At 41.0% G+C, this 21,343-nt stretch overlaps 1 protein-coding gene across 8 annotated transcripts; it reads right to left on the bottom strand.

The window, feature by feature from the left end:
* Nucleotides 1–55: 55 nt before the first annotated feature.
* On the bottom strand, nt 56–21,285 carry rhot1a (ras homolog family member T1a). Of its 8 annotated transcripts, XM_035907953.2 has the most exons (21): nt 21,196–21,285; nt 20,558–20,799; nt 16,428–16,486; nt 16,242–16,323; nt 15,934–15,977; nt 15,789–15,842; nt 15,071–15,123; nt 14,649–14,757; nt 13,441–13,542; nt 12,360–12,458; nt 12,038–12,146; nt 11,767–11,887; nt 11,545–11,629; nt 11,267–11,412; nt 11,038–11,138; nt 9,544–9,674; nt 8,782–8,865; nt 8,501–8,623; nt 8,221–8,423; nt 6,814–6,936; nt 56–1,138 (listed from the first exon to the last, which is right to left on the bottom strand). In XM_035907953.2, the coding sequence occupies exons 2-21, from the start codon at nt 20,592–20,594 to the stop codon at nt 1,021–1,023; spliced, it is 1,983 nt and encodes a 660-aa protein (XP_035763846.1). In that variant the 5' UTR covers nt 20,595–20,799; nt 21,196–21,285; the 3' UTR covers nt 56–1,020. The 8 variants fall into 8 exon arrangements, with proteins under 8 accessions (XP_035763846.1, XP_006791635.1, XP_035763847.1 ...); XM_006791572.3 differs by lacking the exon at nt 21,196–21,285 and having other exon boundaries at nt 20,558–20,941; XM_035907954.2 differs by lacking the exon at nt 21,196–21,285 and having other exon boundaries at nt 15,934–15,974; nt 20,558–20,941.
* Nucleotides 21,286–21,343: the final 58 nt, after the last annotated feature.

The following is a 21,343-nucleotide window of genomic DNA, read 5'->3' as shown; positions in this document are numbered from 1 at the left end:
CTACTATGACTGCTGCTTCTATTCAGTGACACACAAACACACACTGTGACATAAGTGGGTGTAAAGGTCATTTATTACAGATATTTAAAACCATTTCATTTGTCCTTGTCCACCAGCATCCGTACGGCACAAGTCGTTATTAAAAACGCCGAAGATGAAGAATGACAAGACTCAAAGTGGGAAAAAGGGCGAACAGCTGTTAATATGATGATGCCTGGTTTAAACGGTGCGTCTAACTTCATAAAAATATAAGGAGGAAAAAAGCTTTATTCAAAAGGCAGAAAAACAAAAATAAAAACAGACAGCAGGTAGTCGTTCACCATGAAAATGGCTTCGATAATACTAAATACAAAAATACATGAAAAAGAAAAAAATCCCAGAGTTTCATGCGGTGCACTCGGAAAACAGACGAGAGAGAGAAACAGGTTAATAAATTAAACACACAAAATAAACAAGTGCACGGCATCCGTGACCTTTTTAGTGTTAGATGCAGCGCTCTTTGTCCCATCGCCTCCTGTTCTGGCTTTAGCTTTGATCCTAAAATGTTTTTTTAAAGGAATACATACATAATACCTGCATCTACATATCTATAAACAGATTCAAGTCCCTTTGTGGTGGATCTGTGGATGTCTGCCTCTCTCTGGTGTCCAAATATCTAATTATACTGACCTGAGGAGGTGGGGGAATTAAAAAGAGGACTGGACCAGCTGACTACTCATGTCTAATCTCACCTAGACTAAACCAACAGACCAAACGATGCCAGCATTTACAAACCGAGGTGATGTTTCAAACGTAACCTGCCCCCCTCTTCAAAACATAAAGAAGGAGAAAGACACCACACTCCCTTATATAAAAGGTACCTATAAGTCTGCACGTTTGTTCATGGTGACCAAGAAATGAGGCCTGGCTGGTGGGTCAGGCAGTCTTTGTGAGTCTTTTCTTTCCCCAGGTATGAGTGGTGGGAGGAGAAGGAGCAGAGTCAACAGAAGGACCAGAGAGGGGAAGTCTGGTTCTGTCTGATCACCGCTGTTTGAGAAGCGCTCTGTACATGGCGAAGCCCAGCACGGCAAACACTGTGGCGCCAACGCTCGCCCTCAGCCAAAAGGTGGAGTTCTTCAGGTCTGCCTGAGCCATGTGCCTGAGAGAAGAAGCAGGAAACACACAGAGAGCAGGTGAGAGGCTGGGAAAATACATGAATAGCAGAAAAGGGGAGCAGCTTAAAACACAATGACGAATCTAGTGCCACATTTTGCTGCTCGTAAAACCACGAGAGAAATTGCCAAATGACACAAAGTCATGTGTTTCCCCCTCTGGGTGAAAACTTCCCAAAGCCTGACCACAAATGACGAATCCGAGGATCCTCTCATGGCAGCATGAAAGAGAAACACATGCCTTCTCTTGTCATTGTTTGTTTCAGTTTGGGATACGTAAAAAAGGGAAAGAGCAGAGTCTTAAAGAAGCACCTGCTATGTACCTTAAAGGATTGTTAAAATTATATGGAGCCCAGGTGGTGTCTAAACTAAATAAATTTGGTATTTACAGTGCTGCTGATTGGATCATTTCTCTATAATTTGGCTTCATCTCCTCTCACAAAGGGCAGAGAACAGCTTTGATGCAGAGTATAGATCTAAACAGCGCTTTAATTTAAATGAGGCGTAGAGTGAAATAAATCTCACACCTAAATATACCTGTGGCAACAATGAGGTAGGCAACGCATTATTTTAAGATTAAGCGCATGTGTGTACATGACACCACCCGAGCTTCATAGAACTGCGTTAAAACTTCTAAAACAACAGACTGAGCTGGAAGGAAACACAAGGTGAACTATGCAGCCTGCAATGACAGGTAAAAGCAACGGAGGAGGAGGAGGGAGGAGAAAGGGAGTAGCCCAAGTGCCCCGTATAGATAATATACTGATTGTATAGCTTCATCGGAAATTTGAGAAGCTGATCTGGGGACAGACAGATCACCACTCAACCCTTCAAATGTCCTGTTACTCCCGTAGGATCCAAAGAAAAGCCAGACTCATGCTCCATCTACTGAAAAAAAGAGGAAAACGCCTCTGGCAGTAGATATCGACATGACTCTTATAGGTCAAAACCTGATAAACCTGCTGCCATTATGAGATACAGTCACATGCATGTGTTCGCCCATCCTTCCATGGGTATAAAAATCAAACATCCCCTCTCTCTGATTTCTGTCGTTACCTTTGTGGGGGAATTACTGGTTCAGCGGAGGCCTCCATAAAAGATGGACCCCCCCCCCCCTCCACGATGGAGATGGCTGAAACCTGCTGCTTCAGGCTGAAATCCTCCTCTGACAGCAGGCAGCTTGCCTCACCACCACCCCCACCCCACAAACTCCACCCAACCAGGCAGCCTCTCACACAGTCACAAAAGGAGTCAAATGCAGCAGGTGAAGCAGGGAGGTACTTTGAATTTGTTAAACAATCAACACATTTATCACAGCCAGAACCGCTCAGTTAGTGATTAAAGCATGAAACCCGGTTCAAGCATCCTCCACAACGCAGCGGAAGTTTTCAGGGGCGGCAGTGGTTTCTACGAGAAACATTTTCCCTAACAACCAGCTAACACTTTCTTTCTGGGGATTAAAAACAAAAAAAAAAAACGAAGGTGCAGTTTACTGAACATCAAAACTTTCTGTAAACATGTTTTAAACACAAATTGGTGTTGGCATAGTAAACGATGATGTTTGCTTGGTTGCTAGGTAGATAATTCATACACCATCATACAATATATACCAACATCTCTTTTTAACACGTGTTTATACTTTAGTCATTGTTCATTCATTTAGTGAAATCACTTACACAGGTTCTCATAATTGTAATTAACATGGAGCACGTAATGACACGCACAGTTACCTGTTAACTGAGTTGCCATAGCTACAGGATATATGCAAATAAGTATTGCACAGCAGGAAACCTGCACGAGGCCCTCAAGCTGTCATCTTATCAGAAGAATCTCTTCTTCAAGTAAGCGAGGTGAAAGTAATGACAGCATGTTGTCACGTGAGGAATCTGGAAGGATGTTTTCATGTGCTGTAGTGTATAAGACAGTTAAGCATCTTACACTGTGTTTTGCCTGCAGGGCAACAAAGTCTCCTGCACTTAATTTTAAAGAAGATCCTCATTCTCCTCATCATGACCGGTCGCAGCAGATAGATGTCCCTCACCAAGCCTGGTTCTGCATAAGGATTCTTCCTGTTAAAAGCTAGTTTTTTCTTCCCGTTGTTGCCAAAGCGCTAGCTCATAGAGTGTCATATGATTGTTGGGGTCTTCTCGTTTTTTCTTGTATTATTGTAGGGTTTACCTTAAAATATAAAGCACCGTGAGGCAACTGTAGTTGTGATTGCGCAACAATAGTTGTTGTTGTAGAAATAAAATGTAGACTCTGTCCCTAAGAGTTTATCCTTTGTTTCTGGCATCGAATAAAGGAAGGATGCACGTCCTTTACAGACTAGAGTTTACACGGGGTCTGCATCTGCACTGCTGTCGTTTGCTTTTACCAAATTTTCATCAAAACTCTGTTTCTGTGTGGACTCTACACCGTGCCTGTGGTCCGGTCACACGATGCTGGTCTGTGCAGGCATTCACTTAAAAAAAATTTTCAACTGTGGTTTTGTAGTCTGAATCAGTAGGAAATGGTAATGGCTATCTTTATAGGTTATCTGACCATCACCTCATTGACATAAATAGGCCTGCAAACACAGTCTGTGGGCGGCTGCTGGTAGAAAATCTATTTACAGCCATCCTAATATTCTGGTTGCTCAGAAAAACATTCGTGTTTTTTGTTTGTTTGTTTTTTTAAACACTTGTTTGAGCTAAAAAGAATATTGTCAGGTTTGGTCTGACCCAACAGCACTTAAAAATATAGTCTTTAATCACAGGAGACGAAAAAAAACCCCGGAAATATTCACGAGGGAGACTGAAGCCGAGAAATACTATATGTGTGGGAACTGTTTTTACATAAAATGAGGAAATGGCCACATATATGTGGTGCATACTGTATATACTTGGTTCTATATTACATTATATCCTCATTAACAGTAAAAACTATTAACTACACTTTTTCAGCAAAATAGATTTTCCCTTTTAGCTGATGTGAAGTAGTTATTTTGGTTATTTCTTCTTTTCTAAAAAACAAAAAACAAAACAACTGTTTTTATTTATAAGAGTGAAGGAGATACAATAAAATGCACCAATAAGATAAACGAGAGCATGTGAAAAATACTAAAGAGTCATCTGTATCGCCCAGCTCCACTGAGTCCGAAAAGTAGGCCAAACACCAACTCTGAAACAAAAGCTTGAACACAACCACAACGATACCTGACCAACTTTCATTTCATATCTCAAACAAAAGCACACACACACACACCATAAACAAGCTGTATAGTTTGTTACCAAATAAAATAATAGTTTGTGTTCTTGGCGTGTTACATTCTTTAACAACAGAGTATAAAGGATGGTCTGTACTTGTTACTCAGTTAATTTCTAATCTTAATGAGCACTTTGGCTCAATGCACCTTAATCTCGATGCTTGTAATCAATCGGACCGGAAATGTTACTTTAATGTTAGATTTTAGGTTGTCAGGCCCTCACTCTGCCTGATTAAGGTCACTGATAACAACTCCCAGAGACAATGTCGACACAAGGGTTAGTTGTTGAGTGCAACACTTCATCTAGCCCTGCCTGAGTGACTAACAATAATTTACAAAAATTAGAAACGCACGCACTCAAAACACATTTAAACACATTCACACCTGCAGTGTAGCTCAGCAAACCTGCGCAATTAAATTCAAACACCAAGCTCACTACACTGTACAGACAGATGCAGAACCTTCCCCAGCTGCCAGCAGATGGCAGTATTTCACAGAGGACTGAGGCATGCCTTTAAATACAGAGGCTGAAGTGAACAGGTGAGCCATGCAGATTAGCAGAGAGTGAACACATGCAAGAGGAAGAGGACGAGGGGCAGCCACAAACGTGTGCGTGAACACCTACAGAGTGGAAGGAAGAACACAAAGACAGGAAATAGAAGACAGGAGGGGAAAACAGGATGAAATGACCGAGTAATTGGAGAAGAACAAAAACAATCAAATTCAATCATTTAAACACATTTGATTTCAAACATCAGTTCATCAAGTCTTAACCCTTCAGGAGGACAAGAAACAGACTGGTTTAGTTTTTATTTCGCCCATTAAGAGCAATGCTTTTCAGACTAATGTCTCTCCTGTGGGCGCAGACTTCAAGGTTAAGAATGGAAATGGAGACAAAATAAGGCTGAAAACGTCACAAATAATCAAACAGCTGGAAACAGATGTAACAGGCAAAAGGTGCTTTTTAACATACTTCTCTGTGAATGAAATCAAACATGCAAACATGTAGAGAGCAATGACGTTTTCATTTTGAACCACAAACAAACCAAAGAAATTGGTTGTTTCTCATTTTGTGCACACAAAGCCTGTTAGTCAAATTTACTGTCTGCATATCCACTGCAGGACAGGAGGGGGCACACGTGACTCGGAGAAAAGCTCTAATTCACACCTGGAATCATCAAAGTTCCTTTTTTATCATTCAAAATTCAGGCCAACATAAAAATTCTGTTATTTAGTTTTAAAAAAAATTCACAAATATAAAGCGATCAGTTATCTGGGGCTGAAGTTTCTTTTACTGCATGTTAGTGTGGGAGTCAGTATTAGGAGCCGAGTTTGTGGTGCAAGCATCATGCATCGCAACACAGTCACACAGGTACCTCCCTGGCTACCAGGCTGTTTGTTAGCTGGCAGAGCACCGTCACAGCTCGCCGTGTCAGACTGTACAGAGAGCGGCTCGGCTGCCTGGAGCTGGAGCAGAAAGCGAGATATCTGACATCATTTATAGGGAAGTTACTCCCAGCAGTCCTAAATCACAAGCAAAGAGTTCCTGCTTAAGAGCTTTTAACAAGGCTTTTATTCATTCACTCAGAGAACTCCTGAGCCAAGACAGCAGGCCGTTAGGGTCTACAGACAGTTGTGTCTGGCCTGTGTCAGTGAATGTGAGAATAGTCAATATGCTGCATGTAAATTGATGTAATATTATTCCAAATGTGTTATGATTTTAAAGTTGGAAAAATAACTTTTGGAATTTTAGGAAATGAACCATCTGCAGCATCAGAATCTCTCTGCAGCTGATAGAGATAAACTGACGTCACAGTTTAAACTTCACTGAATAGCACAAAATCCACCCACAACTGCATCGACAGTCAAGCAGCTGGTTTTTATTTGTGTCATTGCTACAGCTGCTAACTCTACGCATTCCTGACGACCTGCCTGAGAAAGTCTGAGGACGCATTTTCCCACACGGTGCAGAAGATTTAAAGACCTTCAGCTCTTATTCAGCTGAAACAATGACCTCTGGGAAACACGATCATCATTTGATAACAGAGATTAACTGTTAACTATATTATTATTAACTTTACTACTGCTAACGACTTCATCACTGTGTTTCTAATTGAGCAGAGAACAGCCTGCTCTGTACGAGTACTATAACCCAACTGTGGCAGGAAAAGCCAATAATTTATCAGCAGAAATATTTAAACAATAATGGTGTCCCCCTCTCCTTACAGTTGATATGCAGTGTAAACCTGACCAGTGGGGAACACTGAGGGAAAGCAGAGGAGCTGTCACTACCACCAGTGTTAGTGAGCTTGGGTAAAAGCCTCTCTGCGTCCCATCGTGGAGGTCCAGCCCCAGGATCGGAGACAGAGAGGAGGAATGAGTCTATGTTAAACACTAGAGTTTATTTTGTGTATGAACCTGTTGAACACGACCGTGCGGAGTTGGGCCTTAATGCTGCGCAGCAGCTCCAACTTGAGGAGGTTCTGACAGAGGCAATATGTGCACCTGTTGCAGGCACACATGCAGCGGAGACGGGCGTGGCTGCAGAAAGATACACAGAAATGCGTGTATTCACCACCACGCCAACACACACACAAACACAGAAGGACACACACTCACAGGAGGAGGGACCAAAGCCTGACAGATAAAAAGCAATTAAGTTTGTTTAACTGCTAAACTACATCAAAGCATGACCTTCACTGTAATATGAAACCTGCACTGCTGTTGGTTACCTCAAACTCTTACTTTCATCCAATGGAATAGAATTACTGATATCTGTAACACAAAACAAGAGGAAAGGAGGGAAAACCACAAAACAGACATCACAACTAAAACAATCTCAGACTGACTTTTTGTCAGCTGCGTTTACTTTTAGATACTTCAGAGGCAGCTAAAACCAGAGAAAAACGTGGCTTATGCAATACGAGTTTTCAGAGACCACAGTCACCTGTAAATAACAGACAGCCACAGTGGTTTCAGCTGACCAAACAAACTATCTGCAGCTTCACTGCTGAGACAGCTAAAGCACTGAACCTGCTACGCATTAAAATGTAACTGTTAAACACCTTTAGAAACTAATGACGCCTGAGTGATGGGAGCTTATTGTTTGACACAATAAACTTACCAACATTTACGCTACACAGTGAAGATCCGGGCAGTTTTGTAGAGTTGCACAGGAAGTCTGAGAGTTGACCACACAGCATGCATGATAATGCTACAATTACCAAGCGCTGTACGATTAAAATCAAAGTAAAAATCAACACAGTGCTGAGTTTAAAGCTCAGACTTTATTCTATTTCATCTAATAACTGAGTTAACTACAAGTCGCCGGAGCAGTCTACTCTCTGGCTCTCAGCAGAAAGTCGCCTTTCAGTAAGCACTTCTGCTTAAATCTACTCAGACTAATGCTCTAGAGCGCAGCAGATCCAATGATTTCAGATTTTAGCCAATAGGATTTGTGGACTGCTACAATGAGCTTTAACGGGCACATCCGTTAAGTGCCAATTAATTAAGCTACTGAAATCCAATCTGCTCAGAGAGCTTTGAGGACTTAGGACACCCTGCAGGGCCCATAAATTAAAGAACTGGCTGCAGTGTATTTCAGAGTGTCAAGTCTTCGTGTACTGACCGGTGTGATCGAATGATTGCAAAAATCATTGGGTTAAGGTCCAAACTGTAAAGTTTCAGTGCTACACAATACATTGAAGGTGGCTAGTATTTATTTTCCTAACATCACTGAGTGCTAAATGTCATAAAATCACCCAAGAGAGAGGTAAAAGAAGCACAAGTGGCGAAGAAACAGTGAAGCTGAATTTTAATTCTTACGGGTACATAGCCATGGTGGTGAGTCTAGTGTAGATGTCTTTGCTGGGTGCTTCGTTCGTGCTGCAGGTGAAAGGCTGGGGTGGGTGGAGCTTGTGTTTCCGGCAGAAGTCATGCGGCGACAGGCTGTAGTGCTGCCGCACCTCGTGCAGGTCCGACTTGGCGGCTATCACCACACACGGCGTCTTGCTGTCTATGAAGTATTGCTGCCAACACAAGAACTCCATGTCAGGAGGCAAGACTTTTAAAATAAGGCCTGATAAGATGCTCTCAGTTTACACACCTTGTACACTTTTGCGCAGTACTCAAATGAGCGAGGATTGTTGACGTCGTACACCAGGCAGACCACATCGCAGGCCAAGTCCATCTCCGTCAGGAAGTCTAAATCCGGCATCATCTCGTGGAGCTTGTAGTGAGCAGCCAGGGCAGGGAGCAGGGACAGAGCAACAGAGGGTGCAGACGGAGGGATTAACATTTGTAATGCTGAAACTCAGTAAAGCACTCAGATTATATAGCAGTAATCCAGCGAGCAGCTGATGACTCCTCAGAGTAAATGGATCTTACCAGCAGGTACTTCTCCTGACCGTAAACGTAAGTCGTGCTGATGGCATAGAAGGACTTGTGCTCTTCTCTAATCCGCCTCTGTCGCTGTGGAGGAAAGCAAAGCCAGTGTCGCCCGTCAAGACTATTGTTTTATTTATTTATTTAATTTAGGGGAAAAAATTCTTTATTTTACATTATGTAGTTAATTTTTGATGATTTAGATTATGAATATAACCTCATTAAGAACGGCAAAATGTTATTAGGGATCCAAGCTGTGTAAAAATGCACAGAACCATCCATCCAGTCTCTTCCTCTTATCCAATTCAGAGTCAAACTGTGCATGTGTGACTCTTGAGTGCCATCCATCAATCAGTGACAGATGATGATGATAATAAAATGTTGATCCAGTGTTGAAAGTGAAACAGAGTTCACATTCAACACTGGATCTGTAAGCAAAATCAACTGAGAGCTGCAAGTCCTCCTGTGATGTGCTCCATGTAGACAGGGTAGGAAAAAAATGGCTTAATTACGAGCTTTGCATTGGTTAGAATTTAGGCTTCCTCATCATAGTGACCATTATCCTTAAATTCTGACAAGTTAGAGTAAAAGTCCTCAAAATTAACCTTTTTTTTTTAAAAATTACTCACCATTTATAAGATCTGTACCTATATTCACTTCATACATCCCACTTTATTTTGTACATATCGGAAACAGTTGCGATAGCTGCAGAATTAGCATGTTTCATAAAGTTTAACTGGCTTTCTGTTAAAGATTTCCACTGACCTGCAGGTTCCTGCCGAGAAATGCTTGGAGGAAGCCGCTCTTCCCGCTGCCCCGTGCTCCTAAAACGTTGCAGCGGAAGACGCTGCGCTGGGTTTGCTTCTTCTGCAGGTCAATGCGCTTGTTACGGGTCACTGAAGGAACAGGAAACATTTTTCTTGTAGCTTTATAATACAATTAGTAATATACAAAGCTGGTAAAAGTACAGACATTCTGTACTTAAGTTCGGTACTTAACCTCTGAAATGTACTCAATGTAAGTAAAATGAGCTCTTTGGAGGTTTCTTTTTTGTGAACTGAACCTTGTGCTATTTTAACATAATGATGAAATAACATACATGCGAATACAATTTAATTATACTCAGCTTGGAAAATAAAAATAAAAAAAGGAAAATAAACATTGCCTACATTGTAGATGGTGACTTTGCTTCAAAACAGGAAAATGAGCACAATCAGGGGATAAAGTGGATTCAGCAGGATCTCTAAAATCAGTTGTAATGGATCAAAACTCAACGATTTCTACTGTGCGCTGCGGTAAATTTTCTTAGTGTACAGGCTGTGATCAGCTGACCTGCTGCTCTTTGTGGATGGACACAACTGAATTCAACCAGATGTCAGCAGATGTTTCATGAGTTGTCCTGGCTGATTTCCATCCTCTACACTGACAGTACACTGCTTATGCTGTCTTTATATTGGACTGCATAAAGTTGGTATGAAGGTGGAATTCAGTCAATGGATCTCAGCATCATCAGCTGAAAATCATGAATGAATCTCTGCTACACTTGATGTAACAACTCTGACTATGAATCCACAGCCACTGTGCAGCAGTCACAGGCTATACTTAACTCTAAATCCATCACAGTACTGCAAACTGTTTATCCTGCACTAACCTGCAGAGGATTTTCATGCAACCTTTAAAAAGCACAGTCTACCTCAGTTTGATTTGCAGCATGTTTCTCAATAATAATTTAAAAAAATATATATGTCACATGTACAGACCCTATATGTGATTTTGCTGATGTTTGTTGAGGTGATAAAAACACTGCCACTCCTTTTATTCTCCCTCATCAGCAGAGCTAGCTAGATGCGAAGCAGCGCAACCACAACTTACAGACACCTGGAGTCGTTCCAGTGTTGTGGCGATAAATACATAAATCAATAAAAACACCCTCTCACTTTTAACCTCTGACTTTGGCACGCGTCATCTCTTTTTATTGAGACATCCTCTGCTGATTAATAAACAAACAGGACTGCCTTTAATGCGTTTCTGTTTAGGCTCAAACGTGGAGGTTCGCAGCGACAAAATATTAACGCAAATGTGTTAAAACCAAAAGTAATGAGCCTGTTTTGAAAATGTATAGACAGATATACATATATTTATTTAAAAATGTTGGGAGTAAAAAAAGAAAACTACTCAGGTAAAACACAAATACCTGAAAATTGTACTTAAGTACAGTAACAAAGTATCTGTACTTTATTACTTCCCAATTCTACCTACCTGTAATTGCAGCCGCTTGGGATTCCTGCTCATAGATAATAGAGTAGCCGAGGTAACCCAAGTACTCCAAACTACGCTGCACGTCCAGATATGTTGTTAACCTACCAAAGGAAAGGAAGAGAAGTGAGAAGATTTTACATGACTGAGAAGTGCCTGTTAATCTGTCCCAGAGTGAAGTTTTTCAAGGTGCATGGAGTTAAAACAGATGCGTAACAATATACACACTCACGTCCACTGGGAGAGGTATCCCTGGTATGTGAGCCATCCCTGTTCATTAGTGCAAACTGTGTTGTTTACATCTGGACCCCAGGGCATGTAGGGAAACACTTTAAACAAGTCTTTCACCTCCTCTGGCGACAGCGCGCAGTCTCTGTCCTGGAAGACCGCAGAGATAAACACACACAAATTCAATTGAGCACAGAAAGGTTCATCTTGCTGAAATCTAGTCATAAATATGGAAATAAAAGTGCTAAGGGAAAAAACAAACCAACAAACATGACCACTCACTTTGTCATGCTTGTCAAAGACACTCTGAAGAAAGAGGTAAGCGTTGTGGTTAAGCTCCGTGGTGCAGTCTGGAGGGATCTTTATCCTGGTATAAAGGAACAAAAACATACGTTTTGGTGAATTTGCAGCTTTCTGGTTTTATTCAGGTACCTTCTTTTTTCTCCACTTCTTGCTTAAAATTGAACACCCCTCAAAGTGACATGCAAACTAATCTGCACTCACAGGGGGAACAGGTACTCCTGCGTGAGCTCCAGGTCGTCGTCATAACCGAACCTCCTCAGCACGGTCCATGTGGTCTCGTGCCGACCTCGCTGTATGAAGAGGGTGTGCAGGAAGAGGAAGCCTGCAATTAAAAAAAAGAAAAAAAGTGGACACAATTTGAGAGAGAGGGTGAACACTCAGAAAAGTGATTCAGACAGTACGAATTATGTTCACAAAGCCACTAAGTATAAGAAACACATAAAAACAAAGGAAGAACGGGGCAGTGTCCGACCTTTGAGCGTGAGCCCATTGTCTTTGACTCCATCCATCATGTTTCTTCTGACCACGTTCTTTACGTCCTCTAACGCCTGGGGTGCCAGTGGTGTATTGAAGCATGTTCTCTATATGCATACACAACATATATGCAGTTTTCAGATGCTGCTGCTGTGACATGTGTTGTTATGAGCGCACTGTTTCATGTCAAAGCCCATCTCCCTAAACCCGTTACAGGTTGTTTTCCTCATAAAGAAACAGACCAACACTGAACCTTAAACCGTCTCAGTACTCACAATCTAACCAACAGACGCTGATGTTACTAAAGAGGAAAACATTACCTGAAAGAAGTTGAGCTCGCTGTCATTAAGGGTGCCGTCATTGTCCAGGTCAGAGATTTTAAATATTCTTGTTAAAGCCTTAATGCATGAAGGCTTCAGCTGTAATACAGGAGAAATACAATTTTTTAGGAGACAAAATACACTTCTGTGATGCACCAAGATTTAAATCTGCTTTTCTTATTTCCTTAGCTTTACTCTTGATCTCTCTCTAACAGAAAAACAGGCCACAGTGAGGATAAAATACATGAAGAACAGATTTAGGTGATTCTTGCACAGTTGCAGATTTTATTGCGAGTGTAATCAAAGAATAATGCCGTCACAGACCTACAGCCTGGTCGGTGTATCCCTGACAACCTCCGGCCGCTAGTGAAAAATCTTTTCTAGTCTGCTCGTGAGTGGTTGCTACTTGTTGCCAGCTGAAATCGGTCACAAAGAGGATGCACTTAAAACTTCCTTGCGATTGATTGCCAGCAGATTGACACAGCTGCCCATAGTTTCCACAGTAGATGCTGTTTTATCTGCAAACACGCACTCACTACTGGCTGAGCGGTAGTTTAAACTATTAGTTGAACTCTGAGCTGTGCCTTACCGCTGCAGTGGACACATTTCAAAAGGTTCAGCTTTTACTTGAAAGGTGAGCAGTCTCTTTTCCCTTTTCACAGTTTCACTGCCACTTGAAGGGTTTTCAGACAAGTCGACATCTCCAATGTAAACTACTGGCAACAGTGGCAAAGCAGTCACAAGGAGGTTTCAGTGCAGCACTGTATTCCCCTTTGCAACCAATTTCACGCAAGCAACTTCCATAAGCCACTCTCTGGTTTCCCTAGAGACCAGAGGTTAGCACCGGTCTCTAAGCCTGTGTGAATGGAACTTTAACACTTTCACAGCAACTGCCAGCAACTATTTGCAACCAGTGGGGGAACACACACATCTTTTCCCTAGTAACCACTGGTTGGCTGATAGTCGCTGTCCTGTCTCTAGGCCTAAAGCAGGCAAACCTGTATGAACTCCACCAGGTTTCTGAACGCTGCAAACCAACATTTCCATTAAAGCTACCTGTGTTCAACAAGTCAGAACCCACCTCCTTCTCCTCTGGGCAGTACAGGGGTCCTGTTGGGTGGAGAACGGCCTTCTGGGCGTAGTAGAACAGCTCGGAGATATTCTTCAGGTTTTTTGCAGAGCACTGAGAGAAAAACAGGCCGCCTTATTTTAAACTTTTATTTACCAGGAAGTGAAACTCTTGAGATTGAGAATCTCTTCTCCAAGAGTATGATGGGTATGACGAAAGCATGGCTGACAGAACATGCTTTTCATTAGCCGGAGGTTTGAACCCAGAGCCCTAACCGTGAGGCAGCAGTGCTAACCACTGATCCACTGTGCAGCTCAGGTTACCATGTTGTTATGAATGGTTTCAATAAACAAAAAATAAATGAATAGAAAAAGAGCTGAATGCATGAAGTAGGTAATACTAAACTCAGGCACAACACAGTTCTGACTTAAGGAGATTCTGAACATTATACTGGGTACTGCAGTCCATATAAAAAACTGACTTAAAATGCAGCTTACTGTCCAAATAATTCTGATCATTTCCCCTTAAAAACATCTCATTTGGGGGGGTTGAGTAAATGCAGACTTATCTTAAACATGATTTTCTAAAAAGCTTCATAAAGACTGTACTTTAAACTGTGCTGCTGCTTTTATTTTTGACACAGTTATATCTGAAATCTAAGAACCTCACAGGATCACATATTTCTCATAGCAGAGTGACTGACCCCAGTCTGTTCCCACTGTGTATGTGCTGTCCCTCACGTCCACCATGCGTCCCTCTTTTAACCTCGTAACTAAGCCAGCTCAGAAGGGCAGGACCGAGCCGTCGCAGGCGGCAGAGGGAAATTTGAATAAACGCAGAGGGAGGCAGATTCCCATTCCCTCGCTCCATGACAGCCGAGCCTCACGGCACATTCAGTCAGTCAGCAGGCTGTGGCCCCGGAGCGCAGTAATATAAATCTATTCAGGTCTCAGAGTGTATGTGCAGTCAGGATCTGGATTGCACTCTAAGAGCAGCTGGGGGTCAATCTGTCCTCCACACAGGTTGTCTCTCTCTGACACACTCTGCCAGTATTGGATTTTCAATCAGCCTTTTAAACTTTATTTGCAGTTTCACTGCTCTCAACAGTTTCATCAGACTTTGACATTTAACTGAGTGGGACCTCCAAACAGCCTCAATAGACCCAATCATAGTTATGAGTCCAAGTGTGTGTGTGTCTGTTTGTATCACTTTTGCTTTACCTCTACACACGTCTCAATATCCTGGTATTGGTTCATGATTGGCAGGATGGTCTCCATGCTGCTGTGCTCCACCAGGTCTGACTTGTTCCCCACAAGAATCAATGGCACCCTGCAGTGAAGCCATTTATTACAGAGCAGCAACAATCAGCCAATCAACAGAAAATCAGACTAAAGCTAATTAGATCATGTAGATCATGTGTTTTTATAATTGCTTTAAAATCAGCAGTTGGTATCTAAAGGGAAGGATTTTCCAGCCTCATTTAAAAAAAAATAATACTGTAAACGTGTTTATTCTGGTTGGAAGAGGAGAAAAATTTAACTACAATTTTTGACACTGTATAGACCAAACACTGAATAAGTTAAGTAAGAAAACGGTCGGTAGATGAGCTGATGATAAAAATAACCGTAGCTGACGTACACACCTGCTGTCTTTGTCCGTTCTGTCGTTTATGAGAGGAATCCAGTGGCTCGTCACCTAGAGAAGGAACACACAATGACAAACATGCAGCACCAACACAAAGGTTTTCATTTAAATAAATGCCTGGCCAAACTGAATAAAAAAGGTAACCCAGTCTGATGAAAGTACTGCAATATATGCAGAGTAATTCAGTCTGTGTCTATGGCAACCATCCCAGTAAAAGCTACTGGAAGTGCAAATCAAACATTTCTGCCGCAGTGTCACATTAAAAGCTTTTAACTGGTGAAATATGATCTGACTTTTATTATGAGGGATGCCAGTGACCACCGTGGTGTTTAATGGTATTGGAGTTGTTGCTGGCTCAGGAGGTAGTGCTGCATATCTCAAATGGGATTAATGAAGTATTCTGATTCTAAAACAGCTTTATTTGTGTGTGTGTGAAAGGATGAATGTGAGCTTTAGTGTAAATAACTTCTTCTTTTGGCTTCTCCCTTAAGGGGACACCACAGCAGATCGACCGCCTTCATCTCACCCTGTCACACCAACCACTGCATGTCCTCCATCACTACATCCATTACTCTTCTCTGGTGTCACCCCAAGATAACATTAAAGATTGTTTATGGACAGTAAAATAATAACAGCAACCAGCTTTTGACAACTTCTTACAAAGAAACCAACTTATGTCGTAATATGAAACATAAGTACACTGACACCAGGCTCACCTTCTCAATCGACTTCTTGTTGTTGACTGAGTAAACTATGCAGATCACATTAGCCTAAGAAGAGAAAAAGCAACATTACCTTATGAAGCACACATCAACAATATGCAGCACAAACAGGGCAAAGCAAGAATGAAATAACACCGACCTTGGATATTTCCTGATACAGCTGCTCATCTGACTGCTCTGCTTCTGTGCAAAAGGAAAATTAGTACAGTATTATGTTACCTAACACCTCTTGTGGTCACTTTGTTTTTCTCAAATAAAAATGGAGACACTTCTCATGACCTACATCTTGAAACCCAGTGGAACAGATAAGAGCTGCAGCCACGCACAAAATGATGTCAGCTGAACACTCAATACTTCCTTGTACCGGAAGGATTTGAATGGGCTTCTTTTTATTAGCTACACTGTTCTTGTTTCAGTTTGAAAGACTGTGTGTAGAGGGGGAGATACCTGAGTAGTCCACAATGTGTGTGGGCACCCTCTCCGGGGTGACATCGGCTGGGATGGTGATCTCTTCAGCTCGGAGTGGAACCTGGAAAACAGGACAATGATGTCAAACAATGATAAAATGACAGTCAACAGTGAACACTCAAAAGGAGGCTTTTAACCATAACCACAGTGCCTCATCACACATACCTCATCTGGAAACTCCTCACTGACTAAAGACATAATCAGGGACGTCTTCCCCACCTTAGCTGTAGAGCACAACAAGAAAAAGATAGAACAGGGTCATTAACATGCAAAAACTCTGCCATTTTCATGACAGATCTGGGTGATGTGTGAAATGACAGGAACAGATAAGAGCAGCTGAAGAGCTGCAGCCAAGTGCCACCGATCACAGCTGAGCGCTCACTAAAGGCCACCATCCAGTGAATCCAGAACATGGAGAGGTAACGCAGTCTGCAAATAGGCCTGCACTGGAAAGGCAGGTCAAAGAGCTACACTGTTATGTGAATAAAACATCCAGAAATGATTAAACCTGTAATTATCAGAGCTTTCTTTACTTTAAACTTAAGGAATTTGCAAAATCTAATAACAAACCCCCACCATCAAATCAACAGAGGTTTATTGTTAATGGTACGGTTAAATCAATACAGGTTCAAAGGTAGCACCTTCTTCTTCATCCAACTAAAGCATGCACTTACAGAACCATCATAATATACTGATCCATTACGACTGTACACTATTAACTGAGGGTGAAAGACACTTATTGATATGAATGTGAGGGTTAAAGTGTCTGACATGTAGCAAATTGTTGAAAGTAAAGTCATATAAAGTCATGTAAATGAGTATTTTAAACTCAAATTAGTGTAGATTTAGTAGTATTTAAGATATTAAGGTGTGGTGGTCCACACTGTTGCCTCACAGCAAAAAAACACTCCTGAGTAGGGCTCTGCGATATGACCAAAATCTCATATCCCGATATTAAGACATCTATCGTCTGATAACGATATAAATCACAAAAATGTAACATTTTCTGTAAATTCTGTGAATCTCGGGAAGCTCGACTTGCGTGAAGTGTTTCCAGCTGCGCGTCGCATACCTGGAGTCGAGTGTTTTAACCGATGCATGAAACGATACATTTTTAGACATAAGTTGTAACGGCTGCCGTTTTCTTTGTGAATATTTATTACACAACGTGCTGCGGGGAAAAGCCTGTTCTAACGTTTGAGTCTAAGGTCTATTTTTTAGCACCCGACAGCTCTTTTTTACTTTTCATCCATAAATAATCTGCATCTTTCATGTGATTCAGTTTATTTTGAAAAGTCTTAATAGGATCTTGAGCTTTATTGTGAAAGGTTTATGTGGAACAAGCGGACACGTGGTGGTTTTACCATCGTTGTTTCTAACGACAATGCATAAAAACAAACACTTGTCTGTCTGTAGTGTGGTTATATTAAATGTAAGAGAAAAAGAGAACTTTAAGAAATTAATATAGCCACTCCAGTGACCATCAAAATAATGAAAAAATATTGCTGTAAACAGTTTATTTTGCGACACCACGAAACAAACGATAGCGTAAAATGAAACGATAGACGTTTTTATATCGTCATCCGATATATATCGTTATATCGAACAGCCCTACTCCTGAGTTCAACTCCATGTATGTTAATCTGGCCGGAGCCTTTCTGTATGGAGTTTGTATTTTCTCCCCCTTGTGAATACTTTGGCTTCCTACCACAGTCCGAGACATGCAGTTAGTGGGGTTAAGGTAATTGTTGATTCTAAGTTGTTATTGTCTGTCTCTCTGTGTTAGCCCTGTGATGCACTGAAGACTTGTCCAGAGTCTGCTCCACCTCTCGCCCCATGATCGCTGGATAGGCTTCAGATTTACAAAAAATAAAAAATAAATGTATAACAATCGAGGTAAACAGCCGACAACAACATGATCCGTCTTACACACAGGACGTGGCCATTGCCATTTTGTTAATACAGGCAGTATTTATCAAGAAAAACCTCAAACTCTAGATCTAAGGACTGGGAGTGAAATGATGTGTTGACTGAACGATTAGTTGAATCACACAATGCAATAAATGAAGCCAAAACACCCTGAAACATGAGCGATTTACAGCTTTGGAAATGTGGTGATTTGCCTTTTTCCAGCAAACTTACTTTTGAATCGTGAGTTGGACAAAGCTACCACTTCCCTGACATCACTGATGATTCCTGTGACAGGATATTTTTTATATTTGTTCATTTTTATAGACGTTAACAGTCAATTGCAATTATTTGAAACCGCAGCCCTGCGTTTCCCTGCCATTTGCCTCTCGGTGTGTTCACAGTTAATCTCACAACCTGAACTTCATAACACACAGGCTGGCACGTAGCTTTCTGGCTGCACCTCCTTAAGCACTAACTCTCCTAAAGTAGCAATGTGTGCCATCCTGAAGAGCCACAACTTGAACATAAATAGTACTGTCGACATGTGTGCTCAAAAGAGAACAAACAGACACGGTGAAACACGCAGGGTGGGACATGCTGGCTTTACAGGTCATTTCAAAGTCCTTGAAAAGGTCAGGATCTGTAAACATGCAGCTGTTTACCCATAATATCCTCTGCCATGTAAAACTGGCACAATCGGTCAACAAACAGCTCTTCAAAATAAAAGTTCAAATCATTTATTTAAGGACTGTGATAGATGAGCAGCCAGTGTGCCAAGCTGTCCAATGTATGTTGTGATAGGCTCCAACCCAAAGGTGAACCTGGATTATTTAAGCAGAAGAAAAATAGATGGATGGATGATTTATGTAATATCTTCTGCTTCAAGCTTCCCGGTTCTGAAGCTCTGAGTCCAAAAAAATGAGTAAAGTGAGGAGATCACTTTGGGTTTCAAGTAGTTTACGTAAACCATTTTACAAGACAAAGAAATAACATTTGAGAAACAGTGAACATTATTATTTTCATTTGCTGTAGTTTTTTTCTTGCTAAATGTATTAAACTATATTTTATTTTATTTTGACTTATTAAATAAGATATTTTGCTTCGTTGTACTACATAGATGTTAATTTTTTTTAATAAGAGATAAAGTTTTTTGTAATAGCAGTGCGTTTAGATTCTTTCACCCTCTTTCTCTTGTGTAGTTTTTATGTGAAATTTCTTTATGCTTCCTGTATTTTTAAACAAGCTTAAATATTTATTCTGTTTATTCAAACTATTTTACTATAGACTGTTTCATTTCAACAAGAACTTCCCAATTTTTGAAATGAATAAAGTATTTCGTACCTTATCTTATCATGTGTTATGTTATCTTAAGCCAATAAAACTTTTTATACCACAGAATGACCTTAACTTCACGGTATTTCCAGAAGTCTTTGAATTCCTGTGATCTTTGTCACAGCTCAAAACTCTTACACCATCTAATCGGCACAATAGCTCTTCAATCACTTAATAATACAGAACTATCAGAATATGTCACCTACAAATATACAATTAAAAACGCACAAAAAAAATCATGATTCACATATTTATTATACCCTGCGATATCTGGGGGTGTTTATTACCACTTAATTACTTCTCTGCTTTTCTTACCAAGGCTGTATCCCAATTAAGAGGACTTTAGTTAATAAACTCAGTTTACATCCTCCTAAATCCTCATCGCTTGACTCCGATAAGCCAAATTACAGTAATTAACCAATTAAAGCAACTGTAGTTTTTTTTAAAAAAAATACAAATACTTGTATCACATCTAATCTGTAGTATTGATATTCTGTTTTAGGACTCTTTAGAACATACAGAGGTTTGCCTTCAGATCACTATCGCGTTAACAAATACTACAATAATATGTTAAATAAACCACCCTAACTGACTTGTAATTGTTCTGTTTGTGCATGCATGGTTTCAGACTCTCCCTGAATCCCATTACACATACTTTGAGAATGACTCACAAGCCACAAAAATGGTACACAAACATTTTCTACAGATATCAACATAAAATAGCTATAGTGATGTCCATACTCCAAACTGTACTGTTTGGCTCACATTTTCCCTTCAAATAAGAAGCAGCGAGCCGAGCAGTGCATGTAAGCCCTGATGAGGCAGCTGTCATGCACCATGTGATAATGATTTGGCTATGACCGCTCGACATAAACAAAGCCTGCTATTTATTCTAATAACAGGACCAGTCGAAGTGTGTGATTATCAAGCTCTGTGGGATAATGAAGCTATTCCGCTGACTCTCACAGCTCATCACACGATATGTAACTGATAGAAAGTAGCTGTAGCTACTAGCATATTAGCTAGTGAAGATTAAAGAAGTTGCTACTTACGCTCCCCTACAAGGAGTATCCTCACGTCTTTCCTCATGTTGGCACTTGTTTTCCTGCACAGAGGACCGTCTTTATTGTTTCATGTAGACCTCTGGATGCCGTCCTCCTTCTCAGGCAGTTAACTACCGTTGGGCCCTGCCGCTGTCAAACACTCCGCGCCTTTGTAGGACAAAACGGACGGACACTTTTCGGGTCCTGCTCGCAATTTTCCGCACGCTTCTGCTGGACTTATTGCTTATCCGCTGGACAGAAAGACAACGTTAAATGCAGTATGTGTCACATATCTCTGTAAGCGAACGTTAATCGCTCTCTTGAAGGCGCTGGCAGAGGATTTCGCAGGGGATGGTTCACGGGCATGCCCGACCTACAAGACCGGGTATCTACGGCAAGCCAGACAGGACAAAACGCGCACCAGAAATTTTAAAAAATGAGAAGAAAACACTCCATGCTGCCCCCTGGATTTAAAACGTGGAAGTGCAATGATTTGGCGTCTCCTGCGTGTCCAAATAAAATATTAAAAATTAAAACTTTACTAAAACAAGCAGCAAACAATATATTTGGTTTTATTTGGTTGATAAGATGACTGCTTTATAATAATATCTATAATATTATCTATTATGGCACTGACCCTTTCTTACCTTTTGTGGACAGCTTTACACGTTAAACAGCTCAGCTAGTAATTTCCCCCAAAACAGGATATATGGACAAAGCTGGATGAAGTGTTTTCATGCCAAGGCATCGTAGTTTCTGTCAGGCAGCCTGTTATATCAGTGCTGAGGTTTTCCG

Source organism: Neolamprologus brichardi, chromosome 4 (genome assembly GCF_056152115.1).
Source record: "Neolamprologus brichardi isolate AB-2024 chromosome 4, ASM5615211v1, whole genome shotgun sequence".
In the NCBI taxonomy this organism is placed as follows: domain Eukaryota; kingdom Metazoa; phylum Chordata; class Actinopteri; order Cichliformes; family Cichlidae; genus Neolamprologus; species Neolamprologus brichardi.
The sequence above is the reverse complement of the archived record's forward strand: the minus strand, read 5'-3'. Positions and strand labels throughout refer to the sequence as shown.

What these genes read in the sequence shown, in the direction of transcription:
- rhot1a (XM_035907953.2), bottom strand. Translation starts at nt 20,594, where the DNA reads ATGAGGAAAGACGTGAGGATACTCCTTGTAGGGGAGC. An exon ending in GTGAGGAGTTTCCAGATGAG is followed by an intron (nt 16,324 to 16,427) that starts GTATGTGTGATG and finishes CCTGTTTTCCAG; the next exon opens with GTTCCACTCCGAGCTGAAGA. An exon ending in GCGAGCTCAACTTCTTTCAG is followed by an intron (nt 12,147 to 12,359) that starts GTAATGTTTTCC and finishes GTATGCATATAG; the next exon opens with AGAACATGCTTCAATACACC.